The sequence below is a fragment of the Colletotrichum godetiae genome, assembly GCF_030913485.1.
Source record: "Colletotrichum godetiae strain CBS 193.32 chromosome Unknown BDP55scaffold_122, whole genome shotgun sequence".
NCBI lineage: Eukaryota > Fungi > Ascomycota > Sordariomycetes > Glomerellales > Glomerellaceae > Colletotrichum > Colletotrichum godetiae.
In genome coordinates, this window is record NW_026851370.1 from 1 (window position 1) to 18,281 (window position 18,281).

The 18,281-nt window shown below is 52.8% G+C and overlaps 5 protein-coding genes across 5 annotated transcripts; 2 read left to right on the forward strand and 3 right to left on the reverse strand.

The window, feature by feature from the left end:
* The first annotated feature begins 507 nt into the window (after positions 1 to 507).
* BDP55DRAFT_721926 (uncharacterized protein) lies at positions 508 to 1,271 on the forward strand. The gene has a single exon (XM_060578535.1). The coding sequence runs from the start codon at positions 610 to 612 to the stop codon at positions 1,087 to 1,089; it is 480 nt and encodes a 159-aa protein (XP_060421525.1). The 5' UTR covers positions 508 to 609; the 3' UTR covers positions 1,090 to 1,271.
* A 512-nt stretch (positions 1,272 to 1,783) lies between these two features.
* Positions 1,784 to 2,669, reverse strand: BDP55DRAFT_639344 (uncharacterized protein; the record flags this gene model as incomplete). The annotated part of the gene is made up of 2 exons (XM_060573238.1): positions 1,784 to 2,108; positions 2,311 to 2,669. The coding sequence occupies 2 exons, from the start codon at positions 2,667 to 2,669 to the stop codon at positions 1,784 to 1,786; spliced, it is 684 nt and encodes a 227-aa protein (XP_060421526.1).
* Positions 2,670 to 3,609: 940 nt separating this feature from the next.
* On the reverse strand, positions 3,610 to 4,623 carry BDP55DRAFT_639345 (uncharacterized protein; the record flags this gene model as incomplete). The annotated part of the gene is made up of 3 exons (XM_060573239.1): positions 3,610 to 4,264; positions 4,312 to 4,535; positions 4,585 to 4,623. 3 exons carry the CDS (start codon positions 4,621 to 4,623, stop codon positions 3,610 to 3,612), a joined length of 918 nt encoding a protein of 305 aa, XP_060421527.1.
* A 4,424-nt stretch (positions 4,624 to 9,047) lies between these two features.
* On the reverse strand, positions 9,048 to 9,242 carry BDP55DRAFT_568680 (uncharacterized protein; the record flags this gene model as incomplete). Its single annotated transcript, XM_060570705.1, has 1 exon — positions 9,048 to 9,242. One exon carries the CDS (start codon positions 9,240 to 9,242, stop codon positions 9,048 to 9,050), a length of 195 nt encoding a protein of 64 aa, XP_060421528.1.
* Positions 9,243 to 12,146: 2,904 nt separating this feature from the next.
* Positions 12,147 to 14,138, forward strand: BDP55DRAFT_687882 (uncharacterized protein). The gene is made up of 2 exons (XM_060576606.1): positions 12,147 to 13,060; positions 13,112 to 14,138. Exons 1-2 carry the CDS (start codon positions 12,307 to 12,309, stop codon positions 14,083 to 14,085), a joined length of 1,728 nt encoding a protein of 575 aa, XP_060421529.1. The 5' UTR covers positions 12,147 to 12,306; the 3' UTR covers positions 14,086 to 14,138.
* The last annotated feature ends 4,143 nt before the right edge of the window (positions 14,139 to 18,281 follow it).

Here is an 18,281-nt window from a genome sequence, read left to right on the forward strand (position 1 = left end):
GAGGCGTCTGCGATGGTTCGCACGTCCGATACGCTGCGAGCAGGCTACAAGGCAGGCCGTGAGGCAGACTCGTACAATTAGGCAGCACTGAGAGACCTGAGAACAGTCACTTGCACGTAGCGCCGGCATCCAGGGGTATGGACCTGGCAGAGGTAACATCAAACACATAATAGGGGTACACAGGGTCAATTCAAGGGAAATTCATCTCCGGTCTGTCTAAGCAAGTTGCTGCAGGTACCTTCCGCCCATCCCTTGGCTCCGTCAATCGCATTGAACCACCTAAAACCCCTCGCGTCTACTGATTGTACTGTCCAGGGTCAGTAAGACTTGGGTATGATCGGGCGTGTGACTTACGACAACACAGTCATCACACCGCGCACCGTGGACGTGCACCCAGCCGGGGCAGTCGACGCCGTACTTGAATCTGTTGACGCAGGGGTAGCGATCCATCCTTTCGGCTTCGTTCGCCTTCGATCTTGTGCTGGTTCGCGGGTAAGAGTGTAAAGTGTGCTGTCTGTGGTAAAAGTGAGGTTTTGATAGTCTTCGAATTTGGGTATCTCGCCATCAGGACCAGTCCTTTATATGTCTTCCTCCCAGAATGCCTAGGCCATGCCGCAGCTGCCTCAAATGGACACGACCGCAGAGCCAATGCCTCCATTCGCAAGGAGCCACGGTCCGATGCCCAACAGACCGCCCATGCCGGCGGCAACCAGCGGGTACTGCACGGCATGTCCGCGATTGGCCCTTTCCCTGGTCCGCGAATCTCTCGACGGTCAGCCAACACGAATGTTGTCGGGTTCTGCGCTGGCCGTCGCTGCGCAAGACATGAAGTCGGAAGATAGAGCCCTGATTGGTTGGGCCAACGTCTCCCTGTGCATGCCAAAAGCGGGCCGTCTGGGAACGCTAAAACGTGAGATGAGCGCCCCACGTCGTCTGTGCCGTGGCACTGGGGAGGCTGCAAGGACGATGCAAGATTTGTCGTTCCCACTCCCCTCCAAGTTTGTTCGATTAGCTCACCCCAGCATCTCTGTCGTTGCTCACACCTCACCAGTCCAGCATGCGCACCCGCACCCGCACACCCCCTCCTAGCTGGTCCTCGAGCCCCACATACCTGATGTCCGTCACTCTGCAGAGGGGCTCGAGCGCCCCTCGGTCAATGTCACTCGCTCCGGCTGCCCACGCCTGCCCTCAACCCACCCCGCAGGGCTGCCCCGATTGGGCCTCGGCTCGAGATGCCCTAGTCCAGGCTTCGGCGCTGTTGCGAGTGCGCCAGGCCTTCCGCTACTGCGTCCGCAGAACGTCCGCAGAACGTCCTCCGTCAATGCGATGAGCTCGCCGACCTGCCACGTATGCCCTACAGGAAGCCTCGCAAGCCGGTGGTAAGGTCAATTCCGCTCGAATACCATGTTACGCATACTGTCCTCCTCCCCCACCCCAAGTCACAGAGGAAACGCCCAACAGCACGCAAGACGGCTTGAATAGAATTACAGACATGGCTTTGGGCGCAGGATACACTTTGGGGCATGACGCCTTAATTACGCCTGACTTCGGCTAGCGCATCCAAATAGTCCTCTTTATTTCTCTACCGAGTGGTCTCTTACGCATCGAGGCCCACGGAGTCGCATCTCTCCGTCACACGTCTCGCCTACCAGCCGACAAGCGAAGTCGTTTCGGTCCAGCCTCATCAATGAAATCTTCTCTAGATCTCTTCATTCGGGACGCGCTGGCTCGAATAATGTGCCTGCAGTCGTCAGCTTCCGCCTGTCAATTGATGCGACTGACCCTACAGTAACGTCTCCACGCCTTCTTCTCTGTGAAGCATTTGCCAGGTAGAAAGGTATCTATTCGCGCCGCCTGTCACTCTCGGTAAGCTCCATGGGTCTCCAGTCTGGAATGTTCGCGCCACTGTTGATGCGCTGGGTATACGACGCGTCCTTGTGCTTTGAGACACAAGCCCAACTTTCTCCATCAAATGTTTGACCTTCTGTATCATATCTGCATGTTCTCCGGCCAAGGTTTCGTCCGTGGAAGGACTGTCATGGGACTTCGCGGGTGATGCAATTAATCCGCCGCATTGAACGTCGATGGTAGCTTTGGGATTGAGAGACCTGATTCGGTATTCGATTAGCAGACGTCTCATAGAAAGGCCCGGCAACAGCGGTACTTGGAGAGATTTTCAAAGAGGTGTGACGAAAATGTTGCTCCGGTAATGCAAATGCAAACGTAGTCATGCGAAGACTGAACGCCGAGATCCTCTCCGTAACTGTGCTTGTCAGCGACATCAAGTGTGCTATCGATCAACCGACTTACCTGCCATCTACAAAATCCAGGACAAGTGGTTCCCCCCTGGCGCGGAAATTCCCCGTCGCAAATCTGGCGGATTTGTCGCTGATGATAAACCTTCCGGACTTGACCGATTGAAGGTTCCAATCATCGATCGACTGGGTGTCCCAGTATCTTCCGTGACGTTCTAACACGTCAAGGGCCATTTTCTTGCGATCTTCTAGCTCGATGTCACTGCAGACTTCGGGGCCGGAGTCAACGAACATATCTAGGTCAGAAACGCCAGAGTCGAGAGATGAGTTTGTTCCATCGTCAGAACTTGAGGATGCTTCATAGCCATATTGTGAAAACGTTTCGCCGCCATAAGATTGGGGCTCCTTTGCCATGTTGATCAACGAACAGATTCTTTTATCGAGACTGATACGGTCTCGACCAACACCTTTCCAGCTATCGTCGGGACCGCGACGGCTTTATAAGACGCGGCCAGCGGCGCACGGTCTCGTCATCCCGTTCTCCAGTATGTAATCAGGTGGGCCTCGATCGTCCATTGCTAGGTCCGGGCTGCCCAGGCACTGGAGGTGCCCAAGAACAATGCCTTGGCCACGTTGAGCTGCTTTCAGGGGTCTTCGGAGCCAAACCACACCTGGCAAGCAGTTTTCACCGCATTCAGGGCATTTTCCGTCAGCCTGTCTTACTCGAAAGTGGTGTCGGCAACCCATGCTCGCCGCTCATACATCCTGTCGGCCGGTGCGGTATCTTGAGCGCCACAGACGAGTAGCAAAGTACGAGAGACCGGCCGCTTCATACGTGGGGCCTCTGATTGAATTCCTGATCCATCAAGTCATCACCTTTGAAGTTCGGCTAACCATCGTTTCTCCCGGTACACCTTGTCGTTCCATCGCCGCTGACACTTCACACTTGACGCCAAGAGCTGCTTCGATGAGAACTAAATCATGTTTCGGGTCGTACGTAGCACCTTCTCTATCGTTTCCGGCGTCCCTTCGTCGGGGCAGTCTTGCAAAGGAGTTCACACTGTGGTGGCTTAGACGATACAATTTAACCCACAGCTATCGCGAGACCTTGGAACGTGATGTGTGATGTACGCAAGCAATTGCTAAGGAGTGTAACATTCTCAGATGTCACGATGACACGGTGCATCACTTGCATGCGAGACAAATATTGGCAGCTTCGTGTAATGCGATTGTGTGCGGAGCGTTTATTGCTAGGTGCCTTTCTGTAATCGTGGTTTGGAGATGCCATACTTCGCGAACCCACAGGCGACTAACCACTAATACTTGCCCCGCAATTATCTCTCCAGCCCTTCAATTACAAAGCGAAGACACAGATAGTACTTCGGAATACCGTGTTGCCACTATGCAATAGCTTGAAGACGATCAGCTTCAGATCTTTTGCCGAATTACGAGGAGAAACCGACCAGTTGCAATATGCATGAAAAGAAGGGTGTGAGATTTCTGATTTCGCTGCTTCCACAAGCTTGTCATCCAGTCTAAGTCGCGCTGGCGTCTCGCGCCCGATGGGTACATTTGCTTCTATAAACTGGATCATCGTCGATGCGAGCCAATCTCCCAGCAAAGGCTTGTTCTTGTCCGGGTGATGTTTGATTGGAAGCTTGTGGGTGGTAAGCGTTGTTTTCATACCAAGATTCTGGATATCTTGCTCGATGTTGGAGGAAACGCTACCGATCGGTTCTTCTGGTGTTTCTGAAGGTTCGTACAAGATCCGAGATAGTTTCAGGAGAGCGGATGTTTCGGGCAGGCTACCCTCGTCGGTGAAAGGAATCATCTCAACTACTTCTATGTTGAGCACACCTGCAGTTGCAAGGCAACTTTGCACGTTCCTGAGATATTCTGGCCAGTTTTCTATGTACCCGATCACTCGAGAATGAATCAGATCATACTTTCGCTCCTTCCACATCATGTTCGGGTCGACTTCAAGATAGATGTCATCGTCGAGCGAGTCTCTGCAGGATTGTCAGTTCTGTTCTTTTGGCGGACCTCTTCAACATACAGCCGGGGATGGAGCTGAGGGTCACGATATCCTATAAATTGTGCATTCTCAAGTCCGTTGGAAGCCCTCATATCGGCGGCTCGAGTCAGCCAAATCGCGCTGTTCGTTGGGAAGTCTGCGACAAGTTTGACTTCCGGCACTGAAGACCAAGATTGAGGTCCGAGACCAATTTCTAGAGTATGGTTTAGCAGGTCCCATGCTTTCGCGAGGGTGTCCTGTCCCAGCTGTCAGCGTGAGAGCGAAGGGGGTAGGGGTGCCCGGAATGGGTCGCACATTTTTCGGGTACTGTCGTGTAGCAGATGGTACAGCCATTGCGAAGCCTGGCACCGAATTGCTTTTAGATAAAGGAAGCAAGAACAAATGACAAGGCGCTCGATCTTGTGCACAGTCGTTTCAGGCAAGCTTTTTATGTCTTGCAAGCCCGGCAAGCCTTTAAATTCTCCTTCATGAACATGAGGAAAATCATGAGCTATGAGATTCTTCAGACCCTTGCAGGCGGTCCCACAGGTGCTCGGCGTCATGTGATGAAAATTACAACGCTTTCCCTGATCGATGAGGCTTTTCTACAGGGGATATCTCGAAGGCCTGGAAATCAGGTTCGTCGGCTCTTCGCTCGGCCTACGCATGAACTCCGTCGCAATCTCGCAATCCGGGGGTTCCAACGGCTGTTGGAAAGCTACCCTCCAAGGTCGCAAGAGAAATGGCATAAGGAATCGAAGCATCTAATTACAAAGGCCCTAGGTTCCACTGAGAAAGCAACCGGGGTAATCAAAAGCCTAGATTTGTTTCTGGTCACAGCTACAGCCCTCGCAGTTTGAACTGGTGGAAATTCCTGAGTCGAAGCTGCGAAACCCTCTGCGTAGTCGCGCGCTCACCGAGCTCCTGCTGGGGCGCGGACCCAATCATGAGTGGATGAACCATCGTCTCAACACCAGACATTGAGCACCAACCAAATACTTCGAGAGTCAAATGACAATCGCGTTCTGAACGAATTGTCTCAATTCAGACAACCACTTCCGCTTCAAAGCTCTCTTTGCTGGGAAAGGTACAATCCGCTTGTGTGCCATCCGTGGTATGCACTTACCACATTCAGCTTAGTGAACTAATGATCCAGGCCGACCGCAGGAGTTACAATTTTTGTGGATTGTAGCGCATAGCAGTGGGATTATGGACAGGAAAGGAGGTGTGTCACTTTGGAGCATGCCTGACTGACCCAAAGCAAGCGTTGGCAACGGGTGCGGTGCGACGCCAACCATCTTTCCCTTCTTCCCCTCTTCATCAAGCTCTTGGCAGGATCTCGAGCCATATCCTTCCTAGTAACTGACTGGATCTTTGAACGTGGTCTAGGTTGCTTCTATAGCGATACTCATTCACAATATTTCACGTGTCGTAAGGATCTCCGCGTTCAACTGCCCCTAGCTCTCCACCAAGTTCCCATACGCGGCCCTGTTGCGACTCAACGGACGAAAGAGGCCGCTTGGGCATTTGCAGTCGCACGCGGCTTTTCGGTTCATGAGTCGTAACGATAAGAGAGGGGTTTCCGCCGTCGGGCTAGTCTCGGTCTTGCTGAATCCCTTCCAAGCTCTCATTTGGGTAAGGATATTGTTTCCTCGTGCAATGTGCAGCAACCAGCAGGGGGTTTCCCATGCAACAGTCTAGCTAGAGCATTCCAGGCTTTCACTTTGAATCTCGTTTGCGGCCTTTGGCCACACCTGGTTCTCGAAATGGTCAGAGAACCCGATCAGTCTACGGGCGTCCTTTGCGCTCGCTCTGTGTGGATCGCTAGCGACAGGTTACCCAACTCCCTAAGGCTTAGCTGAAGCGGGGAGACCGGCCGCCATGGACGTAAGATTCGAAAAGAGCAATACGTGGCTTTCCACACAGCTCTGGTGCCCAATCTTCAACAGAAGCTAGAAGTCCGGACTCATTGTCCAAGATTGCCGCATTCCCCCCCCCCCCCTTTCCCCTGGTTAATGGTAAAGGCTCTGGGTCTCAGATATAAGCCTATCCCGCTGAAAATACACCCTGTAGCCTGGGAAGTTAATTTGTGACAGCCCATAGAGTATAGCCGAGTCAGGCTTTGCCTCGGCTGTTGTCGCCGAACCTATTGTTGAGGAAACCGCACAGCCAGCTCACCATGTCTAGAGGTCGTGCTAAAGGCGTCTTAATGCGTCCCGCGTACCAGGTTAGTACAGGTCGCCAACAGGCGTGAGCAGGAACGACGACCTCATTCAACCTTACCGGGTTGTCGACGGATGGCCCATACAAGTCAGGCACCGAGCGTTCATACAGCACGCGGAAGTCACATGCGCTTATCACAGCCTGCCTCTTCATCAGGTTTGTCATCTTCTATACGAAGAAGTGTCTTACTCGCTGTTCCCGTCGTCGTTGGCGTTTCTTTGACGTTCCGTTGTGACACCGACTGCGACTTCAACTGGATAAGTGGGCGGACTTTGGCCGCCTCGACATTTCTGTTCGATGCGTCGCCTGACCGGAGATATTGCGGAAGCAAGAAGCGAACGTGTATCATAAACAGGTTTTTTAGGGCTGGAGTAGGCCATCCCTTATCTGGCAGAAAGAAAGGGGCGAGAAATCGTGGTGTTGAATTTTAACGGGCGCCTCAAAGATCCTGCGCAGATGCGGCGGCAACAGCGTACCCCAGCTCCTGTGGGATGTCGTATAGGCTGTAGCTGACGATGCCTTTGAGCGCATGGCGAATAGGGCACGATCTTCGGGGCGCATCACAACAGCACCATGTACTATACCTTTCTTTCATAATGCGTGCATAGTCCCGCGTCGTCGAACGCATCATGCCTTCATTTGCCGAAGGCCACAGATCCTCGCCTCAAGCCTGCTGCTAACAATGGATCCAGTTGTTCGAGTCACTACACGCTGCCCAGATTGCTGTGTGGCTAGATGTGGACTGTCAGGGGGGGTCTAGGTCATTGTACACTGCGCCAAGTTTATGCGCGCAAATGCAGAGAGATCGTAGTCGCTAGACATCGAGTAATGGCTACTTCACCGCGTTTACAGGCAGTGGTTAGATCAATTTGTAGTATACAATGTTGTCAAACTTCTCAAAGTGACTGCCATCGGATACGCCATTCGTCATTGGGTTGTCTATCAAACGATGGCTGAGAATAATGAAGACCAGTCGGCGCCCCTACGAGCTACTTTTACGGTCACCCTGACTGCAGGTCTTAGTTAGCGCCAATTATGAACGTGATTTTGAGACAAGCGAAGGTTGGCTCATATTGAACGTCCCCTGGAGCAGCCGGACTAGAGACACGGTAAGATGGGAAGTTGTCTAAAACAAGACACATTGCCCGGCCTCACTGCATGCATGCCTTTCATTTGGTCCGACTCCTCATTATTATGATGGCACAGCCTGGTCACTCTGGTCAAACACTTCAAACAATCCCAGCTCATGGAAGTCGCCGGATTGGCACGTCGCCTTCACGAAACGCAGCGACATGTGGTAAGAATGGTGACTGAGGGGACTATGAGTGGTGCCACCGCGAAACCAATCACATCATTTTCTTCAGCCTGGCTATCCAGTCATTCCATTGGCCACCACCCACCAGTGGCCACGAGAGTCGGGCCCAGTAAGTGATGGCTCCCAACAAATCCCGCCCTCGACTCCATAGTGCTCAGGATGCGATCGACCATGTCCGTGGAAGCCACGCTCTTCATGTATCCAGACTGCGTGATACCTACAAGTGCCGAATCCTGAAATCTCATTCGACACTGTGCTGCGCTGTTTCGAAAATGCCTGTGGTTTCGAGACCCAGCGAGTCCGCAGCTTTTGCCATGCTAGCGATGCCCTCCATTTAACATGCAACCGACGAAAACAGGATGGGCGTGCTACATTGCGATGCCCGACCGACACCACCACTTCGATAAGTGAGTCATGGCAAAGGACGACGACCTGCGTGTATTAGAGAAATCTCCAGTGACGAAGGATAGTACTCTGAACGTTACCTTGGTCGTATTTACGGATAAGATTGAGTCTGGTTTCTGCTCGGGGCTTTTGCTGTCATGCTCAAGCCAGCGAAGCAAACTACTAGTATTGTCGTCCATGGGTATCAGCAAGGATCATCTCATATGAGATTTAGGAGTCTTCCCGTTGACGGAGGGAGGCGATGGCTCAGCTCACAGTATCGGAGCGGGTAAAGGGCCTCGTAAGGATGAACAATCTGATCGCCACCATATCCTAGCAGTCCGCAAACAGTACTGTGGTGTCCTGTGAATTGAGTTTAACCATGGATGGACTCGCCTCGGCCCCGCGCGGTTTGTGACGAGAAACCAATGTTGACCGCCCCAGCGTGAGGACAGGCACATTTAAGTGTTGCTCAACAGCCATTTGATGGTATTGATGTACGATTTACAATCTAGCAGAAACTGCCGACCGCCGATCGCAGCTCTACTCTGAACCTTGAGACGCAAGACCAACGTCAGAGGTGACACACAAAGCTTTCTTTCAAAAGGACTAATTATTAAAGCCCTCAGCCTTACAGCCACGATATGTATAAAGTTTTCGGATTACAATGATGCGTTTCACTGGCTTTAACGATGGTGGTTTTGCATCCGAGTGCACACAAAGCCTTCCAGAACGAGATCGGCTCCTTATCTACGAAGCCTCCCCATCGCCGCCAAATGTGCCTGGGAAACTCAATTAATTTGGTCGTTTTTGCTATTCTATTTAGTCCAATCACGCTTGCGACGAGAAACTGTTCTTACCGTTCGATCATACTCTCCCATACAACTGGGGCAGATGGTTTGCATTCCCCGCAGACTTCATCGCCGCGGTATTCGATATGCGTAACGTAAAGCGGGCACCGTTTTTGTGTTCTTGTGTAGACTGGACAACATCGCGACACAATCCACCGGATATGACTGCAGTGGAATTCGCGCTGTGTATAGTTGCACATCCCCGTCGTATTCAGCTGGATGAGTGTCGACAGCTGCTAGATCGTTGTGCAGGGGGATGTGGGATGAATACATGTAATATAATGCGTGCGGAGATGAGATTACCCACGCGAGCGTTTAATCGCCCGCCGGTTCATCGTTCCAATGATTGGCTTTAGACTGTATCGAGACCTGGGCCCTCGTATAGAGCTGAACGACTGGATGATCAAAGTGGCAGACGATCGCGCCCTACTAATGCGAACGTGCATGCCTCCCACGGAAATAGATCGCCTCCGTCCAATGACGTTAGCTCGACATGCAATAGCCCAGATGTAAAGAGATGACGGTGCTATGAAGAGCTGCTTCTGACCGAGTTCTTAACCACATCGGGCTCTCTACATGCAAGAGAGTTGCATTAACGTCTACGCCATAGTGAGCGAAAGCACAGGGCCATATCACATCGCAGCAAGTTTACCAGCGCTCCGCGCGGCTCGAGATGGTGATGGTGTGGCGGCAATGACAACTCCTTACGGAACTGCTGGCATGGTCGCTATGATGGGAAAACAGGAGAAGAAACAAGGGAAGTCGCATAACACGCCTATGTATGCAGCACACATGCGCTCTAGATGAAATGTATGCAATCCCACTACATTGCAGGATAGAACGTCGCCATCGCCTGTCGCAATGCAACAGCGCATCCCAATTGCACGCTAGTGTTGGAGTGACACGCACCCTGAATTCAATAGAGCCCGCATCGATCTAGACGGCCGCTCCTAACCTCCATCGCACAGGCTTGCGGCCATGTTCCCCTGTTCCTCCATCGGCCGTAAAGCAAGCCCCGTTCGGCTCTCCACTGCATTCTACAAGCTCCATCGCCTCGGTCCATGAATTGTTGCCAGATCAGAATCATCTCATGCCTTGTCAGGTGATCATGCTATGTCGGGCTTCATGCTATCTAAATTGAGTGTTGGGAGTAATATCTTTCGAGCTGTGCGAGATAGGTCTGGGGGGCCCATGACTGCCAATGCATTGAGCTATACGACAATCCCCGTTTTGCTGTTTTTCCCTTCTTTCACTTTACATTGCATTCTTGACATTGCCCTGCTTGAAGATGCTCAAGAGCGACCATACCAGTCACCTTGTCGTTCAGTGTTGAGATCAGTGGGAGCACCGTGGGCTCCGCCTTGAGCAAGGGTTTTTGATGATCTGTGCACGCCTACTCCACATTATTATGGTCACCCTACATCAACTCAAAGCAGAGGCCACCGGATGCATCCCCTTTGCATCGCTGGACTGACTGTTCCACTCTGACCCGCGATCTGCAAGGGGCCCTTCAAAGTGCCCCGCGTCTGGTGCACTTCCTCGCCGGTCTTGGTTGAGGTGCACCGGGGCGCATCGCACTGGACGATCTTGAAGCCCTTGACCATCCATGAAACATTTCCTGCAGCTAAAGCTACGGTCTTGCTGCTGCTTTGCGTGCAGAGGGAAGTACCCCCAAGCGGGTGAAAAGTAAACGTGGCAGACCATCAATCGCCAAATCGCCCGATGTTAGCAGCCATGGAGCAATATCGGAAGAGTCACTGCCAAGAAAGCTTTGTAAGATCAACACCTGAAGCGATTGAGCTCTCTCGGTCCAACACACCTGAAAGATTGCTACAATTGAACGACTAGAGCGGATGGTATCTGTGTTTGTTGATCAACGTCAGCCTGCTCTTCACGAACCTCTTCTGTCAACATTTCTGGCCATTGTGTTACTAGAAGCCCCTTAGCCTGTCCCAGGTAGAGGCAACGCAAGACACGGCAATAACGACGCCAGGGTTGCCTCACATACTCCTTCTCCGTGGTAATCACTCAACGTTGATGCAAGCTGTTAATCGCGAAGGACGAGATCGCCAAAGGCCCATGTTTGGGAGTCTATCGAAGGCTCGGCATCACGGAGGTATCGTCCCTCACGCATTATTTGAGTGTGCATGTTTATCCTGCTCTTGCATCGGCGTGCATAGGCATGGCTACTTGCTCCCCGACACCCACAAGTCGCCTTACTGGCTCTGGTCCATTGTTCTGTATCTGATCTAATGCTACTGGAAATATTTGCCCGAGTCCACGCCTATCACCGGACTGCTCAACCTGAACGATTTCGGAATCTTACGAGGTTCGCCATGGCGGGAAAGGGTGAAAAGAGGCTGCGTCTTCGCACCCCAGGGGTAGAATGCTGCTGCTGGTCCCTGAGACATCCTGCATGGGTGTGCACTGCGGCTCGTCTACCCGGCTTCGGTCAACGCGTCCTGTGCCACCAATTAAACTTCCAGAAACTTGGGGAATGGGCATCTTGACCCCTCACGGAGGGACGAACGGACCCCCAAATCTGAACAAGCATGACGCGTGACATTGGACCCGTATTTCCGCGCAAGCCTTGCTGCTTCGTGGAGTTGAACAATCCATTCCGCGTGACATGACAGAGCAGGATCGGCGGGGAACAAGAAGTGTTCCTAATCCTGGGACATGATGATCCTGCACCACATGATTACCTACTATGTATGTATGTAGGTGTGAGCTGGACTGATGCCTCCCTGCATGGGAAAGGCGCCCCAGCTGCGCTATACCCAAACCAGACGGAGGAGGTGCCCTCCGTCCGAGTTCAGCTTAGCCTACGCAAGCCGTCCTCTTCGCAAGCGCTTGCCACACGCTAATCATACATGGACAGAAGACACATCCTCCGTCCTAATCTAGACTAGTAACCCTGATATGCTGTCTTCGCCGTACTCTCCACGTGCTAACCTCTTCAGGACGGAGGCGACCTCCTCCGTCTAAGAATGGCAAAGCGCATGCATCAGGCTCACCCCCTTATCGGCTCCGCTGACTCCTCGATGAGCTGCTGAGTCAGCGACGCGTACGAATACAACTCCCAGGAACATTCTCCCGCCCTAGATTTTCATAGCGCTGCGGCCCGCCCCTGCCTATGCTAACTTGACCCACGCGACTTGTCGTCTCACCTAGCGGCCTCGCGAGGCGGAATTGACAGCTGCCTTCTTTCCATCGACACAGTCTCCGTCTGCGTATCAACTCATGTGACAGCGTTGCGGCACAATGACTGACGTGCAACGGGTTACAAGCCTTCAGATACAGGTTCGAGACTTACGGCGCACGATTGAGGAGCACCAATGTGGACTATGCGGTGATACATCCTTCCAGCGCACGGCAATCGCATCAATCGACTATATCGATTCCCTCGTTGCCAGCCTTGCCCAGAAGCTACCTTCGCAACGGGGCCAATCATCCGTTGTGGTTAAGTCCTCCTATCCTGGCGTGTCTTGCTTTCCAGTCTTCCAATCCCAGCCACTAGTCGCCGAAGACACGACCTGGAGAGCTTTGCCGAGTAACGGAACGACAGGACTCCTCGCGACATTCTGCAACAGCGTCCCAAAGGATTTCAACGCTTGGAGGGAAAAGAGGCACAGTCTCGGTATCACATCCACAGACGGCATTCAGGTGGCTTTCCGTAATCTCGTCGTACCAAATGGCAAGCCGACACCGTTATCGACGCCTGCCGACCCGGACGCTGTCATCCAGCAATACGCGGAAAGCACGAGCGGAGACAGTAATTGGCGACATGCTGGGTTGTCTACGATGGAGGACCTCGTCTTCCTCGGAGAGTGTCGCGTAGCTATAGAGCTTGGCATTGGCGTGGAAAAGGTGGATGAGGTTATCGAACAGTATCTGTGCTCCAAGATGTGCCCGAAGACATTGCATCAGTACCGGGATGTGCCGTTGAAAGTTTCAAATTGGATGGGCCAACTGTATGACCATTGCGGGTGTGTCGGCTTCGAGCTATTTCTCCACGGTTCGCATCCCAAGTGAGTACAGATTGGATTACTGCTGACGGGCGGCTCAGCCGACAGGACCATCCCCAGCTACTCCGCTTTAGCAAGATCTCCTGACATCAAGACTGCCTTCCTTGAACGGGTGCGGCCGCTGATACCGACCGAGTTGTGCGAGAAAGACGCCCCGCCTCGTCTGGCGTTCTATCTACCCTTCCTTGTCTGGGCCAGCATCCTCCTCAGGTTGGAGGAAGACCGCTTTGACGATGTCTGCCGTGCCTTTCCGACGAACAAATTCGAACATTCCGACTTTGAGCAATGTCTCTCGTTCCTCAGCGAAGGCCATCCCCAGGTCCCTCGCACCCCAGAACAGCCGGCATGCAGTGATCGCACTGTTGAGATCGACATCGCCAGTTCCAAGTCTACGCGCCGCAAACGCTCCGCGTCCGGTATCCGAAAGCGGAATCCAGGCTGTCCTCACACTCCTCCGACTTGCCTCCCACCCGAATCAGCCGTGCCGCACCACATGGAGCTGCAATTCCGCACGGGAGGAAGCGCGTACCGGAGCTCGGACGCACAGGGGCTCGGCCACCAGCGTCTCAATACCGTGAATGTCTCACACAGCGAAGGAGGGCAACAGCTTCCCCTACGCTGCGATAACATCGCTCACTCTTCTGCGCATACAGCCTTCTCCAAGCATCCAACGCCGTGCAACCATGGATCGCTCAGCATCGGCCATGGACCGCCGGAGCAGTTGATGGAGCGACCAGAGTTCCATTACCTTCCCAGTTATGCGCAGGCTGCAGGCGACGTCGAGTTCTCTGTGGCTCGTTACGGCCTCGGCCGACCGGATGTGGGCCTAGGCGACACCATGGACATTGAATTTCCCGGGGCCGCCGCACTGGCCTGGACTCTGGAGGGCATTCCCAACCAGGACTCGGTAGACACGGGCGCGTTGGGCATGGGTGCGGCTGTAGATACGGTCTGGGTTGAGATGAACATCGGTTCGGGACAGATAGGCGGCGTCCGACAGTGCCTTACATTGTGAGCAGGAAGGGCTGCTGGAGTCTTGGCTGAAGCATCTGGCTCAATTGAATCATGATCATATTAATGTCACACTTTCGAGAGCGTATCGAAACGCCTTCGCGTAACTGATACCCAAAGCCGGGACCCCATGCTTCATCGCACGACAGATCTTTGTTATTTGCAGGTATGAAATCGACGGTAGTCTCTAGGCCGCCGATCGGAATGAGAATGTCCGTGACGCCCAACGAAGGGTCTGAAGTTGACGTAGACGTGATAGAGCTGCCGGCACTCAGCGAGACCGCTCGTCTCGTTGATCGCACGCGACCACACCGAAGGAGTAGTTTCACTGTCGCACCCTTCCAGCCATTCGGTCAGCCTTACGTCTCAACGGAGACTGTATCTACTCACACGCTGGTCCACTACTAGCTTACACGCTTCGCCAAGCGGTGGTCGCCAGTCGTAACAGACGTCATGCGCGCCTGACACAACTCCTTGCTCTTCATGCCGTGGGAAGTGTTTTTCGAAGGTTAGAGCCTTTTCTGATTCCATCGCCAGTTTACTTGCCTCGGGAGTCAGCATGAAGCGTTCGAAGTTCTTGCCGTCCATCTTGAATTCGCATAGACCGAGTGGGACGACCTCTTGGGCCGCCTTGTCAGGCGAGGAGCAAGTGATCGGAATTTTCGTGGCATTGATGAGATTGGCGTCAAGCGGGGTGGACCCGTGGTGGAGTCGGAGCGGAGTAATGACCATCAGTTCCTGATATCCGAATGCGAAAGGCAGCGACGATAAGAATTGACACAACAATCTTTACGAGGCAGACGATATGAAAAACACCAACAGCAGCGAGAACGAAACTTTTGAAAACAGCACCAAAGTTATCAAAGTCAACCCGCTCGCGCTTGCGGAGGTCGCTTCGGGTGCAATGTCAGCCTCGGCATTGATTCTGCGTCCAAAGGGCCTGCTCGTGGCGGCAAGCAGGCTCTGATCACGAAAAATTCGAGAGCAAGCCATAAAGCACGACGTGTCGACGGACAACACCATCGCTGCCTCCACTGGTGGTTCATGGGTTGTCACGCAAAGCACAAGGACCGCGCCCAAACACGATTCAACACAACAGCCACCGACAGGTTATGGGTCGCCTATCACCCTGGACAAACTTTGCAACATTTTGCGACAGCAACGACGAGCCTGACAGGACGGTATCACCTCCTGCATAGAGAAAGCACCAGACATCAGGCATCCTACGGTCGATGCCGCAAAATACTACTGATTACAGACAGATTGGTTGCCTGTCGCCCCCTCCGCGAAGAAGGCTTGTCGCCCCTTCAACGTACAACAATGTCTACAAAACCCGTGCACGAGCTCTCATATTCAGTAATTAGACGAGTCGAAGCGGCTGGAGCATTGTGTTTCGCCAATCGAGCCTGGTTCCGGGCTGTGCACGGCGGTGGTGGTCGAAAGATGGAAACACAGAGCCACATAGGAACCCGGCAGGAGGCAGCAAAAAGGTTACAGATTCAACTGAGATACGATACATGCGAGTCTGAGAGGATGCGGACAAGAAGAACAAGCGATGCTAAGCGCCGGCGGCAGGCTGTAGGTACGCGGAACCAGACATGTTTGTTACCACCAACAGAGCCGAAGCAGTAAGATACGGAGAGTGAATCCTGAGGCAAGGAAAGCAGTCACGACAGAAGAAACGCAATGCAGCAAGAAGATACTCTTCAAAACAGGGATTCAACACGAGGATAGACAATGGAGCGAGGAATTCGGAGATAGCTGGCCTTGATTCAACGGCAGGGCGAAGTAGGGTGTCGTGACTTGTCGTGGGCGCGTCGGCTAATGGCCAAACCTTGCTTTCCGGGCATAGCTGCTGACTCGAGCGGACGAAACCGAGTAGGATATCATGTAATCAAATCAGATTGAGGCAAACGACGTCGTGTGCGCCCCGATCCGAACGAACATCCGCACCAAACTCAGGCCGCCTTCAGCCAGCAGCCGATGAGTAGTATCGCGAGAAACGAAGCGTTGAGAAACCATTCAACGACAAGCTTTGGAAACGACTCGTTCTCCAAGTCGCGACTATCCGTGGGCGAGCTGCCCAGCGACGAGACCTACCGTACGGATCGACAAGTGGACGCCAGGCCTGGCACAGCCGATGGCAACGGACTTAACCAAATATCTTGCCGGAGCCCTTAAATTCTATGCCATATCGATACCGGTGTCAGAGATAGACAAGGATCTTTATGGGACACGATTAGGCATGCGCCGACCTCGTGAATATTGTTCTCGTCTGCTTGCTCGAAGAACCAAGAAAGGCACCCTTGTGCATTGCCACACGACTGCTCGCTAAGTCACGGCATGGACGGGGCTTTGGATGCCAGTCACGCGACTGCACCAAAGCTGCCGGCGGTGCGCTCATGGTGCGCCGTGGTTGTGAAGGCCAGTCATAAGTACGCATCCTGGCTGACAAATTGAGCGGTGTCCTGGAGGAGGAAGAGGGAGTGAAGGTTGCCGGACGCAGATACACTGGCCCGGCACCGGAACTACGCAGACGAATGCACTTCAGCTCTGGAAAGGAACATCTATCAGGCAAGGGGGCCCGGGCATGAAGTAACTCGATAGTGAATGGTTGCTAATACGCAATCTGTAGAAAATAGACGTAATAGTCATCACCCTAGCAGGTGCTCGTTCAACGCCAGCTCTCTCGGCCAACGGCCAGAGGTGAATTGCGTGTGCGCGAAGTCATGTTGTTCTGTCTGCTGAAGGACCTAGGGGCTACTTCCGCAGGCTTTCCTGACCACCGTTACCGTCTCTTCCACCTTTCCAACACCACGGGAGCCTGGCGAAGATTAGCAGCAGCACCGCGAAGTTCGAGTTTGCAAATGTACCTTTGGGTTCGTTCAGTTCATAATTCAATGCACTCTACCTCGCCAGGAATGTCACCAGACGATGTATTCGTGGATGGATCTACTTCGGACATGTTGCGGCTTTTGAAGATGGTAGAAAAAGCTCAATTGTCTATGTAACTGGCGTATGTTGATATTAGTATGAAATTGAGAAGTGAATGTCGCAGCTGTATGGGTGTTAGCAGAACCAGATAACCAAATGATCTTTTATAGCTCGAGCTTTGTGTTGAGAGCATAGAAAGTTGCCTAGCACAGAGAAGCCGTCGTCCGGATTCCACAGCTAAATGCAATAGGTGGCCGTCAAACCTGGCCGCAGCATGTTGCATGAGGCGTCGTGCCAATCCCTGTAATCCTGTACGTCGTCAGCGTGGGAAGATCGCCCAGCAAGACCATGAGGTCTATGTTTCTCTCTGGGAAAGTGTATTGGTTCTATTCAGCGGCCAAGGAGGAACAGCCGGGGATTGAGGTTGGCCGTCCCGTATGGAGGATGACAGCGCACGCCAAAGTCCACCGTGCGGCTGCTTTCCCACGGGGGCTTCCACAGATACGACCATGGCTTGCGCCTGGGTAGCCATCAGCTTTGAATGCTGGATAGTATAATCGGCGTCAGTCTCTGACCAATTGTCGGCTGCTCTAAACATGTCAGAAACATGGCTGGGGTTTCCATTGTAGCCGCTGTTCTGTTTGACCCAGCATGATCCAATGTAGTTTACACGACCACCAATAACGCCGTCCGCCTGTTTTTGCAACTCAAGTATAACGATGATCGACACTGGTATGGTTTACCGGTCTTTGATGTGTACCGAATGCCACCTGTGAGGGTGACCGTCCGCCAACTTTGAGCCACTGCGTATACAGAGCCGACAAAACGATCCCCACAATCATTGACAGGGCATCGTCACACCCAGTATGAGGGTAATCTACAGGGACAATCGACAATGAGCCTCTCGTGCGGTCAGAGTGCCATGATGTTAAGACTGAGCCTCATCAGCGGCGCGCCACTGAAGATGATGAAAGCCGCCGAATGATGTCTATTTTGTTATCGGAGAAAAGACCTAGTAGGTGTTTGATCAGAGGCAGGTATTGAATTGCCACAGATTCCTGGCAATCTAGTTAAAAGTGGTCATCGTTATTGGCAAGCTGAGCTTTACAACAGCTGGGATATTAACGATATACTATGGGTATTAGTTCATAGTCATATTTTGGCTGTCTTACGATTTCTGCATCGTTGCTGATTTTGCAAGGGCGCAAATATTGCGCTAATGTCAAAGCTGCATCAACGCAAAGTCTACATGACTACAACATTTGC